Source organism: Eucalyptus grandis, chromosome 8 (genome assembly GCF_016545825.1).
Source record: "Eucalyptus grandis isolate ANBG69807.140 chromosome 8, ASM1654582v1, whole genome shotgun sequence".
Classification (NCBI taxonomy): domain Eukaryota; kingdom Viridiplantae; phylum Streptophyta; class Magnoliopsida; order Myrtales; family Myrtaceae; genus Eucalyptus; species Eucalyptus grandis.
In genome coordinates this window covers 38,339,381-38,362,798 of record NC_052619.1, presented here as the reverse complement: position 1 = coordinate 38,362,798, position 23,418 = coordinate 38,339,381, and the positions used below count along the sequence as shown (strand labels likewise).

The following is a 23,418-nucleotide window of genomic DNA, read 5'->3' as shown; positions in this document are numbered from 1 at the left end:
ACTCCTAGGCCCATGCTAATGACATGTCACTCAAATACACATGGGCGTAGGCCTTTAGTTAGTGGATCTGTAACCACATCATCTGTGAAAATATATTATATTATAAGTCACATTTCTGTACCGTTTCTTTATGGTAAAAAATATTTGACCACCATATATTTAGACCACTTGAGACCTATGTAGTAAATAAATAATACTACAAATTTGTTATCTCAATACAACCGTATGAGTCTATCCATAAAGTTAAAACAATCAACTCCTTTCATGAGGTTCTGGAGCCTAAAAGCCCAAGTAACAGCCTAAAAGAATGTTACTAACACTGCTTACATAATAGAAGATGACATAAAACTTTATATACTGCACTTACTGTTAACATAAATATGTATTCTGTTATTAATTGCATGTCATCAGAACAGCCAGCAAAGTTTACATCTAAATACTCTACTAACTGTAAGAATTGAACATGGCTATAAATTAACATATAATCTTGTCTTTTTTAAGTACCTTAAAACCTTCTTGACAGCAACTCAGTGATCATGTCCTGGATTTGACCGATATCTGCCTAGAAGTCCCGTCACAAAGACAACATTTAGTCTAGTGCAAATTTGAGCATACATTATACTTTTAAGTGCACTGACACAAGGTACACCATTTAATTAGATTTTCTCAATATCTAAATAAGGACAATGTGATAGATTTAGTCCATCACCCTTAACAATAGGAGCAATTCTTGGCTTGCAATGATGTATATTGAATATTTCCAATATACAATCAGCAAATGTCCTCCGAGAAAATCTAATATAATATGGCAAAAACAATCTTTACAGATCTCAGTACAAAGGATATAAGATATTTCAAGGTCACAACTTGTAAGCAAAACATAATGTACATAAAGTATGAGAAAAAATAAATTTCCTCCCACTGACATTGCAGTATATTGAATTACTTTGTTCTAAATTGAACAAAATAATAACACTATGAAACTTTAATAATATTGTCTGTAAACTTGCTTAAGACCATGAATTAGAACTTTTCAGTCTATACACAAGTTTACTTGAATTTGCTGCAAAATCATCCAGTTGCACAATATAGATTTTGTATCTATTTGGCGTAACTTTATATCAAAATAAATTATTAATGCCACGTTTACTCTGAAAGAATATTTAAAGAAATAATTATTTCTTCACTATAAACAATCCACCCCTCTTTCAGAGTTAAAACTTTAGTTACTAATTTGGCTTTAAATTCCACAATATTTTTTTGAAATCTTTTAGTTTTGTACGCCAATTTGCAACTAATAAACTTGTGATCTTTAGACAAGTCAGTAAGTTTCCAAACATGTTTCATAAATTGTATATCGTCTTTTATGGCATCTAATCACATACTTAATTGAGGATAAGAAACGACATTTATAAATATGTCATTACATCAACCATATAGTGGATATTGTAATCATGCTCTCACAAATAGACTATATAGTCTGATGGTATAACTGATCGTCTTTCCTTAACAAATCTCCTTAATAAAGCTGCAACCACTTCATTATGCACTTGAGAGGTTTAAGAAATTTCATTATAAACTATATCAAGAATAGTACCTTGAATCTCAACAAGTTTAGTCTATGGTATAGGAGATTCCATAATTATATGTATAGGTAAAGACAAAAACATAGTAACCTCCATCATACTATTATCTTTAATAATCTGAGAGCAGCTATCCTCTATAATTACGTCAATATTTAGAAACTTTAGAGTATGTGATTACATAAGTCTTGTACCTTCTTTAGGGTCATAAAATCAATACCCTTTTGAACAATCCAGGTAAGATACAAAATAATTTCGAGTGAATCTTTTGTCAAGATTTTCAGGCATAGTAATTAAGTTACCACCCCAGAATCTACCAAGTATTTGACAAATGACCCTTTAAGTTATTTCGCATTGTCATATTTGCTAAAATACTCATAGCCACTGTTAAACCTGACAACCTTTTAATCATATACGAGATGTATATGTCATTAAGACTTAAACACAATTTTTGCAGATGTGTCCTAATTTCAATATCAGACAAGACATAATTTCAAGCAACTAAGGCTTCCATCATCTTATAGCAGTGCAATCCGCAAGCAAACCTCTTTTCAAGTGTTCTCATGGACAGTAAACAAATTCTATTGCTATTTTCTCAAGCAACAAATCATATGTCCATAACTTAAAATTTGAAGCAGTAAAAATCTCAATAATAATGAAATTATTAATTACAGAAAATGTGACTGAAAACCAAGCAATATATATATAATTAGCATCATGTGAGCATTGTGTAACTTGACGTACAAGTACACATCCAGAGAGTTACATGCAAAATCACATAATCACCTTTGAGCAGAATACATGACATGCAATTGTACACTCACCACATGATAAGAGTTATGAGAATATATTCTAATCTTCGTGAATTCATCACCTTTGGGCATATGAACTATTAGGATCGGTCACTCCTCCACCACACTATCATGTATCCCTCCATGAACTAATACACAATCACCTCATTTGGGAGTATAACTATGCATTAGACTAGGAGACATCCCAATCAATATACGAGATCGAAATTTCTCAAACCCAATCAAGTGTGCCACTTTGGTAGTCACAACTCAATTGAATCATTGAAATTCTCTCATACCAGGGATATAAATTATACTCCTCACATACACCATATACATGTGATTTTAACTTTAGTGATAGGGGCAGCATATCACCAAAATCACATATCATGCTAATTACATTGCTTTATTCATTAATAAAAATTAATCATACATATATATATACAGCGAACTTGAAAGACAGATTCCAATGAGATCATTGATCACAGTAACATAAGAAACTTCTCATAACAAATAATAAAACATCTCTTATGCACCCAAATTACATATTACCAGAACAACATAAAAAGAATGCTGATCTATAATATCTCTCATAAATTAACATCAATAGTAATACATGGTACACCAAATCGACAAGCTTGACAGCTGATCCATTATCACTTATGAGTTCATAAGGCAAAAATGACTCCAAGGCCAACAACTGATTTATTAATCAATTTTAGGTAACAAATATCATTACTTCAACCAGTGGCCTATTAATTGAGTCAAACCAGAGAACCAAATATCTAAAATTTAACAATAGATACTATTGCTCTGCATAAATGTTGTCATACTCCTTAACCATAAAAAATATTCAACTTGATAGACATTAACAAGTGACCAGATGAGTTCATGTACAATATGCAGTAACTTAATTGACATGCATTACCCACATTCAGCAGATGTGTTAATCAGTACATCAGTTTGGTCACGAGTCCTTAAGTCGTCTATCATTAAAAAATTACCAGTGTGTAAAGGAGTATACTTGAGTAACAAAAGTTTCATAATCTTTATTGTTTCTCATCAGCTCAATACATAGCTCAAATACAATCTCATATGAATTGTATCTCATTAAGCCAGCTTCAGTTCACAATAAAGTTTGATGTTTATTGATGAATCACACCTTTTATTATGTGATAACATACTAGTAACCCATCACCTGTATTTCCAAAATCATAGAAAATACAAGAAAAATACGCAAAAATACACTAAAAATACACGTATTTAGGATTCCATATGCAATTTCACATCAATAAAACCACCAAACATATAACATAAATATACCACAAGATAGGAAATCACCATACGAGTCCAACGCCACCAACCACGCGCCAAAATAAGCCCCCACGTGCCCGCACGCGCCGCCTGAGTGCGCGGCGTGTGGGGCTCACGCGCGGCGCGCGTTCGACGCCCAGGCGGCGCGTGGCCGCACGTGGGGGCGCGTGCGGCATCCCCCGGCGACGCGCCGCCGACCCTCTTGCTCGTCTCGTCTCCCCCAATTCAAATTTGTGATTTAATTTAATTTTTATTGAACAAAAAGTCTCGAAAATCACAAATTAGGGCAAGATCAGTACCAATTATGGCTAATCCATACAAATTAGGGTAGATCCGTACAAATTAGGGCAAAACCAATTGCGTTCGAGTTCTAGGGTTATGGTTGCTCTGATACCACATGTAGGACGCAAATTGCATAATCCCAAGATCTCTATAACTAGAACAAGAACACACATCCAAAGAGTAAAAGATTAATGCACCTGGGATCCATTGTTCTTGAAGCGGAAGCGGAAACACAATGTTCCACGCACAAGTCATTCTCCTCTATTGCCCTCCGTATCACTGGTTTAATGAGGCGGCTCCCTCACGTGTAGCGTTAGGTAAACGCCCCTTAGGTGATGATACATGTGAGAATTAGGGTTAGAGGAGAGACTTGAGCACTATTTATAGAGTTTCCAGCTAGTCCCCCTTATTACGGGCCAGGCTCAACTCGGCCCACACTAGCCAGCCCATATTAGATTAATTAAGAAACATTCTATCTCTCTTTAGACCAACCCTGAGAACTCAGTGTCCAAAGTGGACAATATCACACAATGGGGCCCGGGATGTTACAATGGTATCAGAGCCGACTCCCGCAGCGTGTGGGGCCACAGCGAGGACCCTGTTCTGTTAAGGGGGGGAGAGTGTGACGACCCGAGCGGCGGTGCGCGGGGAGGAGGGATGACGTCACACGAGCGGCGGTGCGCAGGGAGGAGGGATGGCGGTGCGTCCGCGCCTCAGTCCCTGGATGTGCGCAAGGAAGGGATCCCTCTCCCTCTTGTCCCACATCGCTTAGGGAGGGAGTCCTGGGAGCCTTTATAAGGCTTGGGTCCCTTAATATGTGTGACGCGTTTTAAAACCGTGAGGACTCAGTGTCCAAAGCGGACAATATCACACAGTGAGGCCTGGGATGTTACAATGACGAGTTTTTTGTGCAGATGTTCAAAAAGATGGGTGACTATGTCACTCTATCCAATTTCTATTACTCTGAGATTTTCAAATATGTGAATGTGTATCGTAACATGAGGAGGAACATTTGGATGGCGAAACTGAGGAGGTAATGTTTCCATAGTCCTCGGGCTTTCTTGTCAATTCTCGCAGCCATCATGTTGCTCCTTCTCGTAGTAGCTCAAACATTATTTAGTATTCTTTCTTATAGAAAACAAAAATAAATGAGATCAATGCTGGTTCATCTATTTCTCACAGTTTACTGGAATACATAGAATAGTTTACATACAATTGGTGAAATCTAAATATGTAACTTTCAGCTTCTAACTTAATAATCTCTTAACACGTCGTTCAAACGCAGCAATCCAGAGAATTGGGCCAGCGTCCTTATATTTGCATTTATCACAATTGAACAAGTCTCCGTCGTGAAGGCAATTCCGGTTTTTAGTCGGCTGGTAGAACGTTGGATTCTTTCCACTTGTTTTATAACGTTTTGTGAAATGGTCGGTTTCCACAAAGTACAATGCAACTTGTGGATGACTTCATGCGTCTCTCTCCTGAGGCCAATTTTTGGTGCTTCTTTCTCAGTCTTTCTGAGACTTTCGCATCTTCATCCAATTTATCGACGACCAAGGTCAATGGGCCAAAATAAAACGCATTTGACTTTTGTATAAATGGATGGTCCATGGGGAGTCTCGTTTTATCTCTACTTCACTCAAAAGCAATCCCACAAGAAGAGAAGAACTGATACTACGTGATAGGAGCTGGTCTAGCTTGGCCAGAAGAATGAGCAATCACCAACATAATCAAGTAAGTCTTTACAAATTTCCCTTCCCTTTTTTGATCCTTGACTGTTGTGATTATTTATATTGAGAGAAAAAAAAAGGTAAAATTACCTAAAAGGTTGTAAACCTATTACAATTGTGCTAATTTAGTTCTAAACTTATTTTCTTTTGCAATTTTAGTTCTAATTTTTTTTTTTGTAATTGTGTCAATTCAATTTATTTGGCTAAATCTAATCAGCCAACATTGACATGGATGCTAGCAGACACCAACAAACAATTTTTTAATATTTTTTTTTGAATTTTTTAAATAATGTTTATCTTTTCTTTTTATATTTTTTTTCCCCTTCCTCCCCCCTCCTTCCTCCTTCCGGTGACTAGCTAGAGGGGAGGGTTGATTACTGGACTCAGGTAGCCAGCCAATGGCAAGCTGGCCTCATTGTTGCTAGGCAAGACACAAAGAAGACAAAGAAGGATCGAGGAGTACCCGTTGATGGATCCATGGATAGCATTGCTAAACATGGATAGCCCTAAGCTCATGGCGGCAAAAAAGCCCTTGTTCTAGTTCTTCTTCAGACTCCCCATCCTTGTCTCTCTCTTTGTAGCTCGCTTAGAGACGGTGAGGTCAAGCTCACTGATCCACTGGCGAGGTTCACCCTTGCCAAATCCAATGAAGTCGAGCCTCACCAATGGCTAGGTGAGCTCGCCCTCGCTGAGCCTGTCATTGGTCAATCACTTGAGTCTCGACAACCGGCCCTCCCCTCTAGCTGGTTGCTGGAAGGAGGAGGAAGGAGGGGGAGGAAGGAAAAAAAAAAGGAAAGAAAAAAGAAGAAAAGATTAAAAAATACTTAAAAATTTAAAAAAAATTAAAAAAATAAAATTGTCCGTCGGTGTTGACTGGTCACATTTGGTTGGATGTACTAAATTTGCACATTTGTAAAAAGTTTAGGACTGAAATGACAAAAAAAAAAGTTTAAGACTAAATTAGTATAATTGCAATAGGTTTATGACTTTTTAGGTGATTTTCTTGGAAAAAAAATGGAGTTGAAGGATGAGACCATTTCTTTTTAATTTTGAATTATGGTCCACTAATTAACATGATTCTGGAATCACTAAATTAAATCATACACGTTAGATCTTATTCGGGGCATTAAAATTACGTTAACTCGCGCTTCTTAATCTGACAAAGTCACTTACGCATCAATTTTGTCTTCTCTTGATTTAGTTACCCATTACTTTCATCCTTTTAGAGAGACGTAATCACACATAATTTCTAGACTTATGTGTGCCGTTTAATCAGCACAGGACCTAAGGGGCTACCGGGCCAGTGGCGGCCCTGCCTCACTAGGTACAAAAATTCCTTATATTCTTAGGTAGAATATATATATATCATTTATATGTTATTTAGCTAGAAGCTTGTCTGGCCTTCTCCAACCTCATATTCTCAGTTCCCACGGGTTTAATGATATCTCTGTATTTTATCTTGATTCAATTTCGTTCCAACAATTCTTCTTATGTAGTTTAAAACTAATCAATGTGGTTCTTACGTCTTCAACATTGACGGCAAGTAGCTCACGGTAAGAGCACACGATATAAATTTGAAATTCACATTAGTGTCTAAAAGATCGTCCTTGCTTGGTGGCTGGATAGATGAAATTTGGAACTCAAATTCTCAAAACTCTTCTGGGGAGCAGGAGAAGGAAAGAAAGGAAGAGAGAAAAAGGGGGGGGTGGCGATCTCTGAAAAAAGTAAAAAGTCCTCACAGCCATTAATTTATTCTTGGAGCAAAATGATATAAGGAGTGATAGTGTAGGGTTCGTAATCTTTTCTCAACTATCCATTTATTTATGTTGATTGTCCACACCACGTGTTCAACCACGATGCTTAGTTTGCATTGTCCATTGATATTCACACAAAAATACGAAATTTGTCCCAAATTTATTCGGAGATTAGTTTTCTTTCTGCTAGTTGTTAGGAATTAGTTTGTGGATCATATGTGCCACAAAAAATAATATGATGACCGAAAGTGAAAATTGGAATAGTTCCTAAGAGGACACATTTTGGAAGTGAAAAATTAGTTTACCACATCCGTATTACTGCATTAATCATGTTACAACCTATACAGTGTGCTCAAGACGATGATCGATCCGGGACACAAGATCATGTCTTAGTCTACATCGACAATATGCTTTGTGGTGAGCTTCCGGCCCCTCAAGAGCATGAGGCTCGTCATCAACTAAGCAGAGTAAATGAGAGATCCTATGAACCAGAGATTCTCAACATCAGCCCTTATCACTATGAAAACGACAAATACAAATCCATGGAGGAGCAGAAAATATGGTACATGAAACAGTTGCTTATGAGGAGAGTGTCGACAGGCATATGGCGACTCTAAGGGAACTGGAACAGCTGGCCCGTAATTGCTACGCGGAAACCATCGACCACCTCTCCCAAGAAAAGTTCCTAGTGACGATGCTCATTGATGGTTGTTTCGTCTTCGAGTTCTTCCGTAAGTACAATATGGAGGAACCAGGAGACAAAGACGATCCGCTTATGGAGTCAGATTGGATTCAATTCTGCCTCCAGCGCGAATTACTGCTGCTAGAGAACCAGCTCCTGTTTTTCGTCTTGAACGAGTTATATGAGCTGACTAAGGGTCTCATCGATATCGCCACCACGTATTTCAAATCCGAACTAGGAGACTCGAGCCGAAATCAGATTCTTGGCGAGAGTAAACATCTTCTGCATCTAATGCACACGTGTTGGACTGCCAGCTTGCATAATGGACGTCGGCAAAACCACAGAACCAAGCTGAACATGTTTGTGTCCACGGCGACAGAGCTGAGGGAGTCTGGAGTCAAGTTAAGGGTGAGGCAAGCGTGCGACCTGATGGATCTCAAATTCGAGGACGAGATACTCGAGATACTGATCGTGATTGTAGAGGACACCACCGAGTCACTAATTCGAAACCTAATCGCGTACGAGCAGCATCTTCAAGGCGGAGAAATCAACTATGTAACGGAGTATATGTCATTCATGGATTGCCTCAGCAACTCTTCAAAAACTCTTCAAAGGACATCAAGCTGCTCCGCCAAAGTGGGATTATTAAGAACCTCTTGGGCGATGATGAGGTAGTTGCGCAGAGGTTCAACACGTCACCCTATCTAATTTCTATTACTACGATGACATCTCCTATAGAGTGAATGAGTATTGTAAGGAGAGGTGGAACGTTTGGATGGTGAAAGTGAGGAGGGAATATTTCCATAGTCCTTGGGCTTTCTTGTCCATTCTAGCAGCCACCGTGTTACTCCTTCTCACAGCAGTACAAACAGTATTTACCATTAACTCTGGGGAGATGACATCTCCTACAGAGTTAAATGTGATCGATGATTGCATGATGTTTTCCCTTGGACCAATTACTTGTGTTCTATAGCCAATAGTATGATCTTGGTTGTCCAATGAAGAACGAACCACGTGTTTAAAGGAAGATATTAGATTATCTCTACAGTAAAAAATATTAGTACATCACTAGAGTTTTACCATTTTATAATAGCAATATTGTTATTGATTTTGGATGATTTGTACAGTGCTTACCTGACGGTGGGATTCTGATTTCTAAATTTCCTTTTGCCAAAAATGGAATTTTGCTCCGTGTTGGTAGACATGTAAAGTCAAGTTAGTGGTAATAATTAAGGATGAGTAATCACAGCATGTATAGGATGTAAGAATAGCAAAAGAAGTATAGGGTACTCTCTCACGGCACTATTTGCAAAGACAAATTATGTAGGGAACATCGTTTGCGGTAGTGACACCATACCTCCAATCGATGACAATGACCTCAAGATTTATAGACAAATAATAATTTTCTTTTGACTTTTTTATATAATTCTTTTTCCTTTTATTTCCTTCTCCTTCCTTCTTCCTCCAATTAGTCACCAGCAATGACTAGCCAAAGGGTTGGCGAGATCGAGTTTGGCCAGCCAATGGTGATGCTCAATCTCACCTAGCCATGAGGTAAATTTCTTTAGGTGGTAAGTATTGAATTTGTGGCACTTATGTTACCTTCTAAATTTGGAAAAATTTCAAATAAAAATCTGAAGTGGAGCAATTATTCCAAAAAATGGCCCAAAATAAACGATGTCTCAAATAATGGTCTAAAGTGGTTAGGTTAGTATCAAATAAGGGTTTGAATTTGTTTTCCGGCCAAATCTTCATCGAATGACTTATTCCAGCGAGTAGGGTGTAGGCAATTTTGTCCAAAAAATCTGGCTGGGTAAAAATGCTTTAAAATCCTTGAACAAACAAAAATCCCAAATTGAACTCTTATTAATTCTTCATGATATCGTTAAGTCTTCAAGTTAGTCCCCAATAGCAAATCGATCCTCCCCTTGAAAGTCTATCGTCTCAAGCTTCATTATCAACCATAACTTGGCACAAAGGGACACTTAAGTGCCATAACTTATGAAATGTACACTTAAGTGTCACATTTTAAGAAAAGTGGGACACCTGAGTGCTATCTTCGGCGAAGCTGGCCAGAAATCATACGCGGTATTAAAATATTAATATTTCTCGCCAATGTGTTTGACTAGAGAGCTAAGTCAGCTTGAATTCTCCCCAAATGACGTCGTTTTGGGTGTTGGCCTAAAATAGAGCCATTAAATCAGCAAAAACGTCGTCGTCTCCCCATTTGCCCTAAACCTAAAACCCTAAATCAGGCAAAATGCCATTGAAGCGCTGGAGCCCTAATCCCGCACCCTAATTCGATTTGCCCCAAATTCTACCACCAAATATTGGAAATGAAGAGCAAGACTTTCAGCAGCGGCTCAAATTTCTCTCGCTGAAGCGAAGGAGAAGGTAAACGTTTCTGTTTTTATGGGTTACCAAGTCCAAGAAGAACACTGCGGACTCAAACGAATCCTGGGAGAAGATTCCATGGATGTGCCCGATACAGAGAAGGCTCAAAATGCAAATACTTCAAATGAGTCGATGCAAAATTCTCTCACCGAGCCACAGAGGTGATATTGGACCTACTTGATGGATGTCATCAACCTCCATCTACGCTTGTGGATGACTTGGACGATGTTGACTAAATGCAAGCTCAAATGTAAGCATCTTCTGTTAACCATTTGAAGAATGAAGTTTCAAAGATGAAAATTGAACGGAAGTGTTACCAAGCGCTTATTGTGTTGCTGTTTTTTTGTTTATCCTACTTTATGATAAAATGTAAAGTACTAGAATATGAGAAGAAGTTTCTCCGATTGCCATAGTTGTGTTGAATGAAATGTAACTTATTTTTTTGGAAAATGAAAAGAAGTTTTGTATTGTCTACAAGATCGTTGTGGCATTTTTTTTTTTTTGTCATATGTATTATGTGTTACTTCTTGTACTTGTGGGGAGGTCAAGGAAATGGAATGAATGAATGAATGATTTCAACAAATAATGTTTGTACTATGCTTTTGCTTATTCTCAAATATAAATTGGTGATGATGGAATGTATATTGGGTTGATGTGTTGTGGTGACTATTTTACTTAAATTGAATGTAAACCAGCAGCAAATATATAAACCAGCATTTTCTCTATTTTACTGCAAACCACCATATACATAGAACAGACACAAGTGATTACTTGAGTGCTATAAGTTGTATCTAATGATTACTTAAGTGCTAGTCGTGATAAAAAAAGAAAGAGGCATTTAAATGTCGAGTTATTATTAAAATGATCACTTAAGTGCTACTTGTTGTTAAAAGTGAACACTTAAGTTCTAGGTTTCTTAGAATGTGATTAGTTAAGTGCTATTTTTTCTTTTTTTTTGTACATTTCACCAGCCATCGGTTACTACTAGCCACCACCACCGCCCACCACTAGCCACCATCGACCTCCAGCCATCACCACCAGCCACACCAAGCACCCCAGGCATCCACTTGAACCACTACCAACCACCACTATGCTGGTGGTATGTTGCTGCATAAGTTGCTAGTGTAAAGTGTCTTATACCAACTTGCACCAGTACTACCTGGTGCAAGATGTGCATATTGCACACTTACATTTTGCACCAGGAGCAGCAAAAACCTCCAACCCAACCCACCACCAACAGGCTTCACCAGCCGCCACCACCAGGCTTCACCAACCGCCATCACCAGCCACACAAGCACTCCAGTTACCACCACATATCCACCACCGGAAGTAGCAGTAAGTAAAAGTAAAAACAAAATCAAAAAAATGAAAAAGGCATGCCAAAAATGACAAGCAACAACCATTTCGTTGATATTGAAATGAAGTCTCACAAACTCAATGACAAATGAAGCCTCACAAACTCAACTAACTCAATGACAAACTATTATTAAAAAAAAAAAAAAAAAAAAAACAAACATTCACAGATCTTTACAATTGACTCATCAGCCCCACAAATCATATCACATTCAATTTCATCAATCAACATACAAAATGCCTCATGTTCATGCTCGTTTTGATGGACCTCGCACTTGATTCATAATCCTTGCACTTTTTCTAACTAGACGTGAGACTTCTTTTTCAACTGTCTTGGAATGCATTGATTCTGATAGAGCTGCAATTGTCCTAGGCTGAACTGATTCAGAATGAGCTGCAACTATTGTAGGCTGAACTAATTCAGATGGACTTGCAACTGGGTTCTTCTTACTCTTCTTTCTTGTTGGCGCAAGTAATGTCTTCTTCTTTGTTGGCACAGCCATTGATTCTTGAGTTGGGCCTTGAGAGATAAAAAAAAAACCTCTAAACTTCTCCCAGGCTTCAAAAAGAAAACTCAATTATCAACAAAAGTTTGCACTATAAATTAAATTAAATGCAACCTATAAAACTTACATTAAGAATAACTGTTCCAAAATGCTCATCTGTATAAAGGCCATAACCATATTGTTTTAGCCTTTTCCCAAGAGCCCCTCTTGTTCAAAGGGGAGCATCACTTTCAAGTACTTGTGATTGGTTGCCTCTTCTTCTCACGTGTGATTTCTTAGGCTCTTGTGTCTGTTCAACTACAATAGGGGCTTCTTCGGCCAATTCTTCAGTTAGGCGTCTTGTAGATGGCCTTCTTGTAGGTGGCTCTTGATTTGGCTTTCTTCTCGTTGTTTTTCTAATTAGGTCTTCAGCTTCAGTGACACATTCGTTTGGCTTTGGTGGTGGCCCTTGTGATGACCCTTCTAGTGGCCTTTGTGATCACCTTGGTGATGGATCTTGTGGTGACTCTTCAATTGAGCCCTCTATTGGTAGCTGAGCTCTAACTTGCCTTCTTTGAAACTGAGAAAAAGGCAAAGGACATCATAAATATAACATCAAGCCATATTATAACGTAAATGAAAAGTAAACTCAAATCATTGAACTTACCATGTATTTTTTTTCTCTGTTGCTGCTGAATAACAGTCGACTTAACTGGCCCTCCAGTTGTTTCAGCCAATCCTGCAGCTGGCTTTCTCTTACCTTGCCTTCTTTGAACAGGCCCTTTAGTTTCAGGTATAGCAGGGGCTTCAGCCAATTCTTCACATGTCACGGTGACCTAACAAAGACAAAAACATTACATACATGTCACTTATATCTATGTACATATTCGTAACAAACCGTAAAGCAACATAAACACAATTGTCATGACTTACTGGGTTTATTGTCGTTGACTGAAGAACAATTGACTCACTTCGCCTTTCTGTTTCTCCTTCTCCAACTATCCCTTCACTAGGCCCTTCAGCTGGCCTTAATTGTTCCTGCTGCTTCTTTAATTGACAACCCTTAATATTGTGCCATGCTATGTGGCAAAAAGAGCACTTTATCAGTACACTTGTCCTATTCATCCTACGGTAACATGAGTCCTCTCCCTCCGTCATTTTTCGTTTTCGCTTTGGTCTTCCCATTCTCTTCTTTAATGGCAAAGGTTGAGGTGCTTTACGCTCTGTTGGCTCCCAGAATTTGCTCCTTCTAATTGGCTGCAACATGAATTGATACAAAGCAAGATATTTCGGTTTCTTATACCAATCATCAAGGTAGTCTTCTGTGTTGTGGCCCTTCAATTGAATTGCATATATGGCATGTGCACAATGAATTCTACTTAGTTGCCATGCTCTACATGAACACTTCCTCGTACCTAAATGGATAACATACTTATTGGAACCCTTCATTATCTTATATCCTTCATTCACATTCCAAATGGGATGACAATACCTACTTGTAGCCAAGTTGTCATCCAATTTCTTAGCAATCCTAGGACCACATTGCTTAATCCACTTTGCAATCTCATCTCTTTGTATGTGCAGCCGAGTCATGACCAAAACCCGTATGTCTTCAAGCATCGAGATAATTGGTTTGCATCTAGCATCTATTATTCTCTCATTGAATGATTCGTAGATGTTGTTATCAATGTTATCGCACTTGAATTCATCGCTGAAGAACGCCCTACACCAATGCTTCAGGTCCGTTTGGGATAGTGCATCATAACCATCCTTTGTCAATTGAAGCATCTCTTCTTTGGCCATCCTAAAGTCAGCCATATCCGTGCTCTTTGCTAGCTATCAGAATTGTGACTACAGCTTGTCCCCTTTATAGGTCTTTGCCCAATTTGCGTATATGTGCCGCCCACACATTCGATGTTCAGCATAAAGCAACAACTCAGCTATTACTGGAACCGATCCTTGCAATAATTCAAAATATAAAAAAATGTAAGCAAATGACATGTTGATATCAAAAAGCAAACAAGTGACCAAATTTTTTAAAAAGCAAACATTACCCTTTGTTGGTCGCTCATGAACACCCACCCTGCCCCATTTGTTATCTCCAAATCAATCATCAAATTTTTGAGGAACCATGATCAATTGTCCTTGTTCTCTACCTTCACAACAGCCCAAGCTAGGGGAAACATTTGGTTGTTTGCACCTCTTCCAATTGCGGCCAGCAATTCTCCCTTGCACAAGCCCTTCAAAAAACACTCGTCAAATCCTATAATCCGTCTACAATCAGATAAAAATCCTCGCTTGCATGCATCGAAACAAACATAGAATTTATCGAACTTCATCCCAATATCAGGAAGTGGTCTCTCCATGACCTCCACATACACTCTACTTCCAGGATTTTGCAACCTACACTCCCAAGTATAGTCCCACAACTGTCCATATTTATCATTGTACTGACCAATGAGTATCTTCATCACATTTTGCTTCGATCTTTTACGTTGATTCTTGGATATATTGATGCCTAGCTGCTCCTTCACCAGCATCCTGAATTGAGTATTATTCATATGAGGCATCAGCTTAATTAATTCAAAGAAGTGCTTCGACAACCATGCACTTGTTATCCTTTTATTCTCAAAATTAATGGAATAAGTATGTTCCTCTTGGTAGGCTCTAATTTGGAAAGATCTACTTCTTCTAACAAATGCGCCATAGATCTTCCATGGACAATTTTGCTGCGAACACCTAACTCTTACAAAGGTCTTAGTGTTTCTAATGAAGTCAATGTTCCTCTATACAGCAATGACGTTCTTCAGTATAATTTCTCTAAATTGTTTCGTATCATGAAATTTCATACCTACTGACAAAGTAGGAGAGGCAACGGATGGATCATAAGAATGAAACTTACTTTTCCTTTTCCTTCTATGCACAGGTCCTTCATCTTCTTCAAGCTCATCCTAGGAAGTAGCATTCTCGACGATTTCTTCATAGTCAGTCTCCTCGCTAGCAGCACCAGCATTTATAGGGCCTTTCGGGTCTATTTAGAACTTCATCAGCTACCTATAAAGCTGCAAACTTAGCTGTCAAAAAATCCCTTCGTTGTATTCTTGATTGTACAAGCTCCTTGTCATCGTCGTCACTTATAAAATTTTCAGCAGACAACCCTTCATTATCATCATCAGTTAATTTAGCTACTTCCCAATCTAATCTAGAGATTGTGACATTACCTATGTCACAATCACTTTGGTGAACTGCATCTGCACTCTACTCATGTCCATCATATCTATCATGCCCTCATTCGACCCTAACGTCAATACTACCTTGAATACCATCTCTTTTTTGTCCTACTTCGGCGCTCTCTCCATCATCATCTCCATCCTCACTTTCACTATTGTACTCAACATATATTTTTACCTCTTCACCATGAAAATAATGGTATAGAACATCCCTAAGATCATTATCATCTTCTAAGCATCTCAAACCATCTCTTAAGTCTTTCCTAGGAATACAATATAGCAACTTCTAAACTTTAACAAGGCAAATAAATCTTTATATCCCTAAGAAATCCTATATAAGATGCCTTCTTTATATCCATAAAGATGGTGCCCTCATTTCCACCCTCATACTTCCACTCATCCTCCCCAATCACAAATTCCCCATTGTAGCAAACTATGACAGTGACATAATCCTTGTCATGAGCCATTATTGCACCAAGAACAAGAAAAATAATCATTAGTTTTTGGGATCACTAGACAATTGCATATGAGAGTCCCCCCACTTTCATGGACTTTAGTAAACAGATGTCCCCACACTGACAATATGCCCCTACATGATAGCCAAAAAAGAGGTCGGCACTTTAATTATTTGCCTTCCCTTCCCTTAAAATAGTAGCCAAAAGCAAAGGTCCCCACAACAAGCACAGGTCCCCACAATAATCACAGCCCAAGCAATTTTGTCTACTGAACTAAACTTGCAATGTGAGAGAATGTACATCAACTTAATCAAATCACAGCCGCTGACTCCTACAAATTGCTTTAGAAGTTTAAACTAAAATTAGAACAACTAAACTTGGAAGCATTTTATGTTGATAAAGCTAAAGAAAAACAAAGAGAAAATGAAGTACAGACAGATCACTCCAAAGTCTTAGACTATCCTAACCCATAACAAATTTGGACAAGCAGGCAATACCTTTCTCAAAGAAGACTGACGCAAGATGCAGAGCCAATTCCAAGAAATAGCTTCACCAAAACATGCTTCAATACCCTTTCAAGTTCTTATTCTTCCTGCTTGAAACTTTTTCTCAGTTTGTAACTTTACCAATAAAATTCTAGCTACAATTGTTATGTTCTCTTTTTCATCTTTCTATCGTCATTCAGGATTTTGGATTGATAAATATACCCTATACAGCCTCATAAGCAGGGTGGTTCAAGGACTTAATTTTCTTCTCAAAGATGCATTAGTCACATGCTTTATTATGATGCTCTTAAGGAGATGCATAGCCAGTGACTTAACAATCAAAGCATACTCTAACATCGACTTGAATAAAAAATTCACGAAAATAATGAGAAATCTGGTCTCTTTGTGTGATGTCAGCAAGTTTCAGTTGAAGTGTATCAACAGAAATTCCATCGGAGCTGTAATAAAATAATCGAGCGAGCTCTAATTAGATAATCGAGCAAACCCTAATGAAATAATCGAGCCCTAATTTCATCACAGGGGAGGGGGAGAAGGGGCCAAACTTGGACGAGTGACAACGGTGAGCAGTGACGATGACTAACGATGGTGAGCGGTGAGCGGCGACGGCGACCAACAACGGCGACTGATGACGACAACCGATAACCAGCTCTGGGCGTGAATGGCAACGGAGAGAAGGACCTGAGATCTAGTGTGAACGCAAACGGGGAGGAACGGCGACGGCCAGGTGTGCTTAAGCCACAATGACCTAAACAACGTCGTTTAGGTCAACGCACTCAATGTGGATGGACGACGTCGTTTTTGTTGTCCACGTCGGCTTTTTTTTTTCTAAAAAACATTTGCCACATCAATAAAAGAAGTCGCTGGAAATCATCGGAAAATGCTAGGTATGCAATTTGACCGGATTTTGGCTAGATTGGTACTCAAGTGATCTATTTTGCTTCGATTTTGGCACTTAAGTGTACTTTTTGTAAGTTATGGCACTTAAGTGTCCATTTGTGCCAAATTATGGCACTCCAGGGGTCCGCACGTCGATGGGGCTGGGTTCTTCAATTTCAGCTCAAGTCCTCCATCCACACCAAATGCCTTCTCGCCTTGTTGTCATGAGCTTTATCCTCATCAGTAAGTGCATATATTCCATCTAGCATCGAAGATAGGAAGAAAACATGGTACAGTCGAGAATCGACGAACTTAGAGTTCTGTGACATCTCAAATTTTCAATCATGTTTTCCATTAAATAAATTGAGCATTTCATTGACGCGTCTATAAGGTTGTTCTCAAAGCTGATCACTTTCAAGATAACTAGACTATCTGGGAAACAATTAAGAGATTTTAATGTAATAGACTTGAGAATTCGATCAGGAATTGGCTTCTCGACTGGGCTTATCTTCTGAGGTCATTGCAGCACAGTTAAAAATCGATTAGGGATCAGAAATAGGTCGGTTCAATAGAAATGTGTGGCTAAACGTGGGTGACTCCACTAAATTGGAAAATTGTCATTAACCGGCACTAGACTGAATTTTCTATCGTTTTTGGTACCCTGTATCTGCATTTGAATCCTCGATATTTTCATAATCGATGGTCGCCAATGTGTCGAGTGGGTTTATTGTGGCTCGAAGAAAATCGTCCACGGGTTATTTGCACTAAAATTTCTGAAAGTTACCTATTAACTCTATAAAAATAAAGTCTATAAAAATAAAGTTATTTTACCTATTTTAGGCAACAATTAATGCAATATCTATGAGAAAATATTTGGATTTCATTCTGATTATTCGAATTGTCCTTTTTTATGCAAAATAATGAGATATGGAGATAATATAAGGAAAAGAATGGCAAAAAAATCAGGAATTCAAATAAAGAAGCAATGGAAGATAGATATCAAATCAGAATTATCTGATTTACTCCCAGATTTTATGTGCAATTGCTTGGAGCTTGGATATATCCTTAAAATGGGAGAACATTGAGAGCCAGAGAGAGCAGTTAGGTTTTTGTTAAATCGTTTTTCATTCTTTTGAGAGTTTTTCAAGTATTTTGAAGAGAAAACAAAAGTAGTAACGGATTTCTTACTCTTTGATTCAAGATGTTGGGTTTGATATATATTTTTATTTCTTCTTCTACTATGTTCTAATTTTCTTTTGTTAGGGCTACGATGTAGCCTAACCATGATGATGTGAATTTCATGATTTTTATGTTTACAATTGATTTCATTCATGTGAGTTATATGTTATTGTGCTTAATGCTTTTGAACGACTAGCCACCACTCAAATGATCTGATATGCATGTTTGAGACTGAGAAGTGATAATATGCAATTGCTCATTATAATATATAACCATGAATTGAACATGGATAGAGATATACCGCATTATTTGTGTAGCTTTCGGTGATAAAGTGATCCAAAAGACTTATTGTAAACTGGGAATATTCATAATTTTTAATGTACCAATGTTTATTTTATTTCACATAGAGATATAGCGGATCAATAAGCTGAGTAAGTTTACTATACGTAGAGATAAGATAGTAAATAGATTAGGAAATTCCACTATCACATGTTTAATATCATTCTTGTATCAACAACAATCTGAAATTCATATCTAGTGGTTATGGTGAAATCAGATGCTCTAAAATATTTATTTGATTGATTTACTGCATTTGGTCTCCCAATTTTGTTAATTTATTCTAAATTATATTTTGATCTATTAGATAAATTTTAAAATTAATTTATTTTAGTATTTAATTAGTTTATTAATCATCAATTTCCGTGAGATGATACTTTTTCTTATCATTATATTACTTGTTCGACATGCTCACTTGCGTTTAGAATTTTACGAATATTACTCGATAGTCGAGCTTACGCTAAAAACGCGCCAGATTGAAATTGACTGTGAATTTGAGTCCAATTTCAAAAATTAAAAATTCTATCACATCACGAGTCATTTTAGAAATGTCGACTCAATCTCAAAAGATTTTTCTGCAAATCGAGACTTTTTGGGAAAAAATTGTCCTAGGGTCATTTTTGTCTAGAAAAAGTCAAGGATCGTTTTTGATTGCATAACTAGGTTGCGAGCGGGATCAATTAGTGAGGAAAAATACCAATTGGATCGATGAGGTGGCGGTTGATTTTTGAGAGGCCAAATTGGAGTGATTTAAGCATAAATGAGTGTCCAATTGGAGGAAATTCTAAGCAAATTCGTGTGCCCCCCACCCCCATGACTTATGGACCAATTCAAGCTTCTAGATGAGAGCATGGGTGGCTAAGTTTGGTCCATGGAAGGTAGTTGGTGGTGGAGATTGGTCTTGGGGGACAAATTGAGAGAAAAAGAGACCAAGGTAAGTCCCTTGTTCCCTCTCTCTTTCCTCTCCCCCTCCCACTAGTCGACAGCCCCTTTCTTCTTCTCCAATTTGCGATTTGAAGGCCAGCAAAACCAAAGGAGAATCAGCTAAAGCCATGGAGCAACCTTGCCGTTGCGCGCCATCGCTGAAGTCGTCGTTCGTTGCCTCGTCTCAAGTTTGCGCCACCATGCCTCGTCATGCAACCCCGACGCCCAGCCGTCTCCATCCTTGCCTATGTCTGTTCGTCCAAGAGGTTGTTTCGGCCAACTCAAGCCGCCGTGCACCACCATTTCGCCGCCATTCAACCCTGCCTAGGCCACTGCATCTCCGCCAGTCTTGCTTCCCTCAACTAGCCCCGTTTCCTTTCTTTTGTAGCTCAAAACAGAAGCAGAAACCAGTGGGTTTCCAGCTTAGTTCAGGCCCGTTTTGGAGGTGTTATGGGCCCCGAAAGTTAGGCCCGCTTTAGAGAAAGTCAAGCTCCATCATGTCCCCATCGATTTGCATCGACTGGATCACCGAACAAGTGAATTTAACTCACTAAATCTCGCTTAGTAGGTTAATTACACTTAGGGATTGATTAGATTAAGTTAAGTATGATTATGTGATTATATTAGATTAGATTAGTGAATTTAATTATTTGCCGATGCATGTTAGGTAAATAGTTAGTGTAATTAGCGAGTAAATAGACTCTGGTATTTATTTAACGAGCCTCAGAAATTTTCCGGGTCCGTTTCGGCATCCAATTAGGCATTACGGGCCTAAGTTGGATATATTGCCATTTATTTAATATTTTTCGTAATTATTTAATTATTTATTTATTTTCCGAAAATTAGACTGGGATAGTCGGTTACTAGAATTTTATGCTGGTTATTGTGGTGCAATCTGTTTATTTATTTGAGCTTTAATTTGTGTTAATTTTGCCTTATTGTGATTTTAGGATATATTCCTGAATTTATTTATTTTCAGTATTTAATTAGAAAATAACCGAGCGTCAGTTTACAACGCTAAAAATATTTTGGTTGACCATATGAAATAGTTGGAATTATGAAAAAGAAATTATGATATTTTAGTTACGGCCAAACGTGTACCCACACATAGCTATTTTATCGAATATGATAAAAAGTGAGAAATTGTTGGAGAACGAACGTCGGCTTGATGACTTGGCATGTCATCTCGGAGAAAGACATATGTTAGTTCGGCTCGATGACTAGATATGTGATCTTGGAGAGTGCACGTAGGCTCGATGACTAGATATGTCACCTTGGAGAATGCACGTGGGCTCGATGACTAGATATGCCATCTTGGAAAATGCATGTAGAATGCACGTGAGCTCGATGACTAGATATGTCATCTTGGAGAATGCACGTGGGCTCGATGACTAGATATATCACCTTGGAGAATGCACGTGGACTCGATGACTAGATATGTCATCTTGGAGAATGCACGTGGGCTCGATGACTAGATATATCATCTTGGAGAATGCATAGTATTAATTAGAATGACCGGGGAATAGTCTGATTGACATGTGATCGACTAGGTCAATTGATCGATAAGTCGATCTGAGTTCTGAATTGACGTGATGACGTGATTCATTGAAATTATGAATTAAACTGACTTGCAGGAAAGAACTAAGGCCAAGGTAAGTCCTCTGACTTGTGATTGTGCTTAGGCAACCCTTAGGGCGTATTTTCTTCCTAATCGAGTCTTAGGGGGTATAACTTGCTGAGACGTTGTCTCACCCTATTGTGGGATAACATTTTAGGTCCTTAGATGGCAACACCTCCAACTCCTCCCAAGCATTTTGGTATACCAGAGGAAATCACTGAAATAGGTTATTACATTTCAATACACCATCACCCTGAAGGCTTGGACAATGTACTGGTGAAATCAATCGTCTAGGTTGATGTGGGTGGACCCCAAAAGGTGCCCCACAAATACCGGTCGTGATATCGTCATTACAATGATGGACAAAAGGTGGGCCCTATACCGGAAACTGATGTACCTCTGTACATTTTAGAGGTAACGCTTGGGAAGAGGACAGCAGATCCCAAGGGTAGATCAATGATTGATGTGAAGGATCCCAAGCTTGGTGATGATCCTGACTCTTCGGAGTACTCAGCCGTACACTCCAGCTAGAGCATGGAAGAATGAGAGATCATTGAGGAGGAGGAGAACCCGGAGGAGGACCCAGAGGAGGATCCAGGAGAGAATTGAAACCCCACCCTTGTCTGTAGACTTGTTTTCTGAACTTGTTGATTAGAACTTAACTTAGTAGTTCGCCTTGTATATATATGCATAATGGTTTGCATTGCATATAAGTGTGGTTGTTTTTGTAAGTTTGAAATTTGGTGCTACTTTCCTATCCTATTGTTTTATTGTCTGGGGATTATTTATATGCTTCTGCATGCATATTAAAATGAAAGGGTCGGCGATGTGTTCTGGGACGTCACTTTTTAATCGACCAGTGAGGGATGGGCACACGCTTGAGGATCGGGGCGTGACAAGTTCAATTTGGGATTTTTGTTTGTTCGAGGATTTTAAAGCATTTTTACTGAGCTGGATTTTGTTGGACAAAACTGCCCACACCCTACTTGCAGGAAAAAGTTGTTCAGTGAAGATTTGGCCGGAAATCAAGTTTGAGCCCTTATTTAATACTAACATAACAACTTCAGGCCCTTATTTGAGACAACGTCCACTTTCAGCCATTTTAAAAGAAAATAGCTCCATTTTGAGCCCTTATTTGAAATTTTCCTTCTAAATTTTAAATTCTTTGCCTGAATACCTTGAATTTTCTTTTATCCTCTCATGATATATGAAATCAATACGCAATTGATTTGTCCGATTAACGCGCAAGTGCAACACTTAAATTACAATAAAATAACAAAAAAAAATTACAATAAAATGCATGGTATTTTAAATGTATAATTTACTTGACTACTTAAATGAACAAACTTCCATAATCACGTCAATCACTGAACTTACCAACATGGTTATGGAAAAGAGAGAGATGGTCACCTTCTTCAATTTTTATCTATATTTTTGGTCAGTGCAATGAATATCACGAACATAGTTGCGGATCAGAAAAGGGAAGGGAATTCATGAAACTTACTTCCTTTGCTTGTAAGCGAAAGAAGAAATTGGAGTTAGAATGATGAGACTCAGAAATACAAACCTTTTATACTAACTACAAACACGCTTTACATTTAGAACTTCCAACATTCAACATCGTCGTGGCAAATAGAAAACTTTGTCATCGTTATCTAAAAATGAAACATCAAGGCCAAAAGACTAAGAAGACTACTAGAAAAAGTCAAAAAATGGACTTTACGAAAGTGATGTACATGTATGTAAATGGTCAGCCACCTAGTCCTATTTATATGAAATTAAGACATATTTAGCCATTAAATTCAATTTGCCGCCCCACAGTGACCAATAGATAGACATGCAAAATGAAATATTAGGGAAAATAGGCTAAATAACCTAATTTTAGGGCCATGATGAATCTATTTTCCCCTTGACCACTTACCTTTC

At 38.2% G+C, this 23,418-nt stretch overlaps 1 protein-coding gene across 1 annotated transcript; it reads left to right on the top strand.

Annotated features, from left to right (window-relative positions):
• The first annotated feature begins 8,013 nt into the window (after nucleotides 1–8,013).
• On the top strand, nucleotides 8,014–8,811 carry LOC104417132 (UPF0481 protein At3g47200-like). The gene has a single exon (XM_010028452.1). It carries the CDS (start codon nucleotides 8,014–8,016, stop codon nucleotides 8,809–8,811), a length of 798 nt encoding a protein of 265 aa, XP_010026754.1.
• The last annotated feature ends 14,607 nt before the right edge of the window (nucleotides 8,812–23,418 follow it).

What these genes read in the sequence shown, in the direction of transcription:
- LOC104417132 (XM_010028452.1), top strand. Translation starts at nt 8,014, where the DNA reads ATGGTACATGAAACAGTTGCTTATGAGGAGAGTGTCGACAGGCATATG.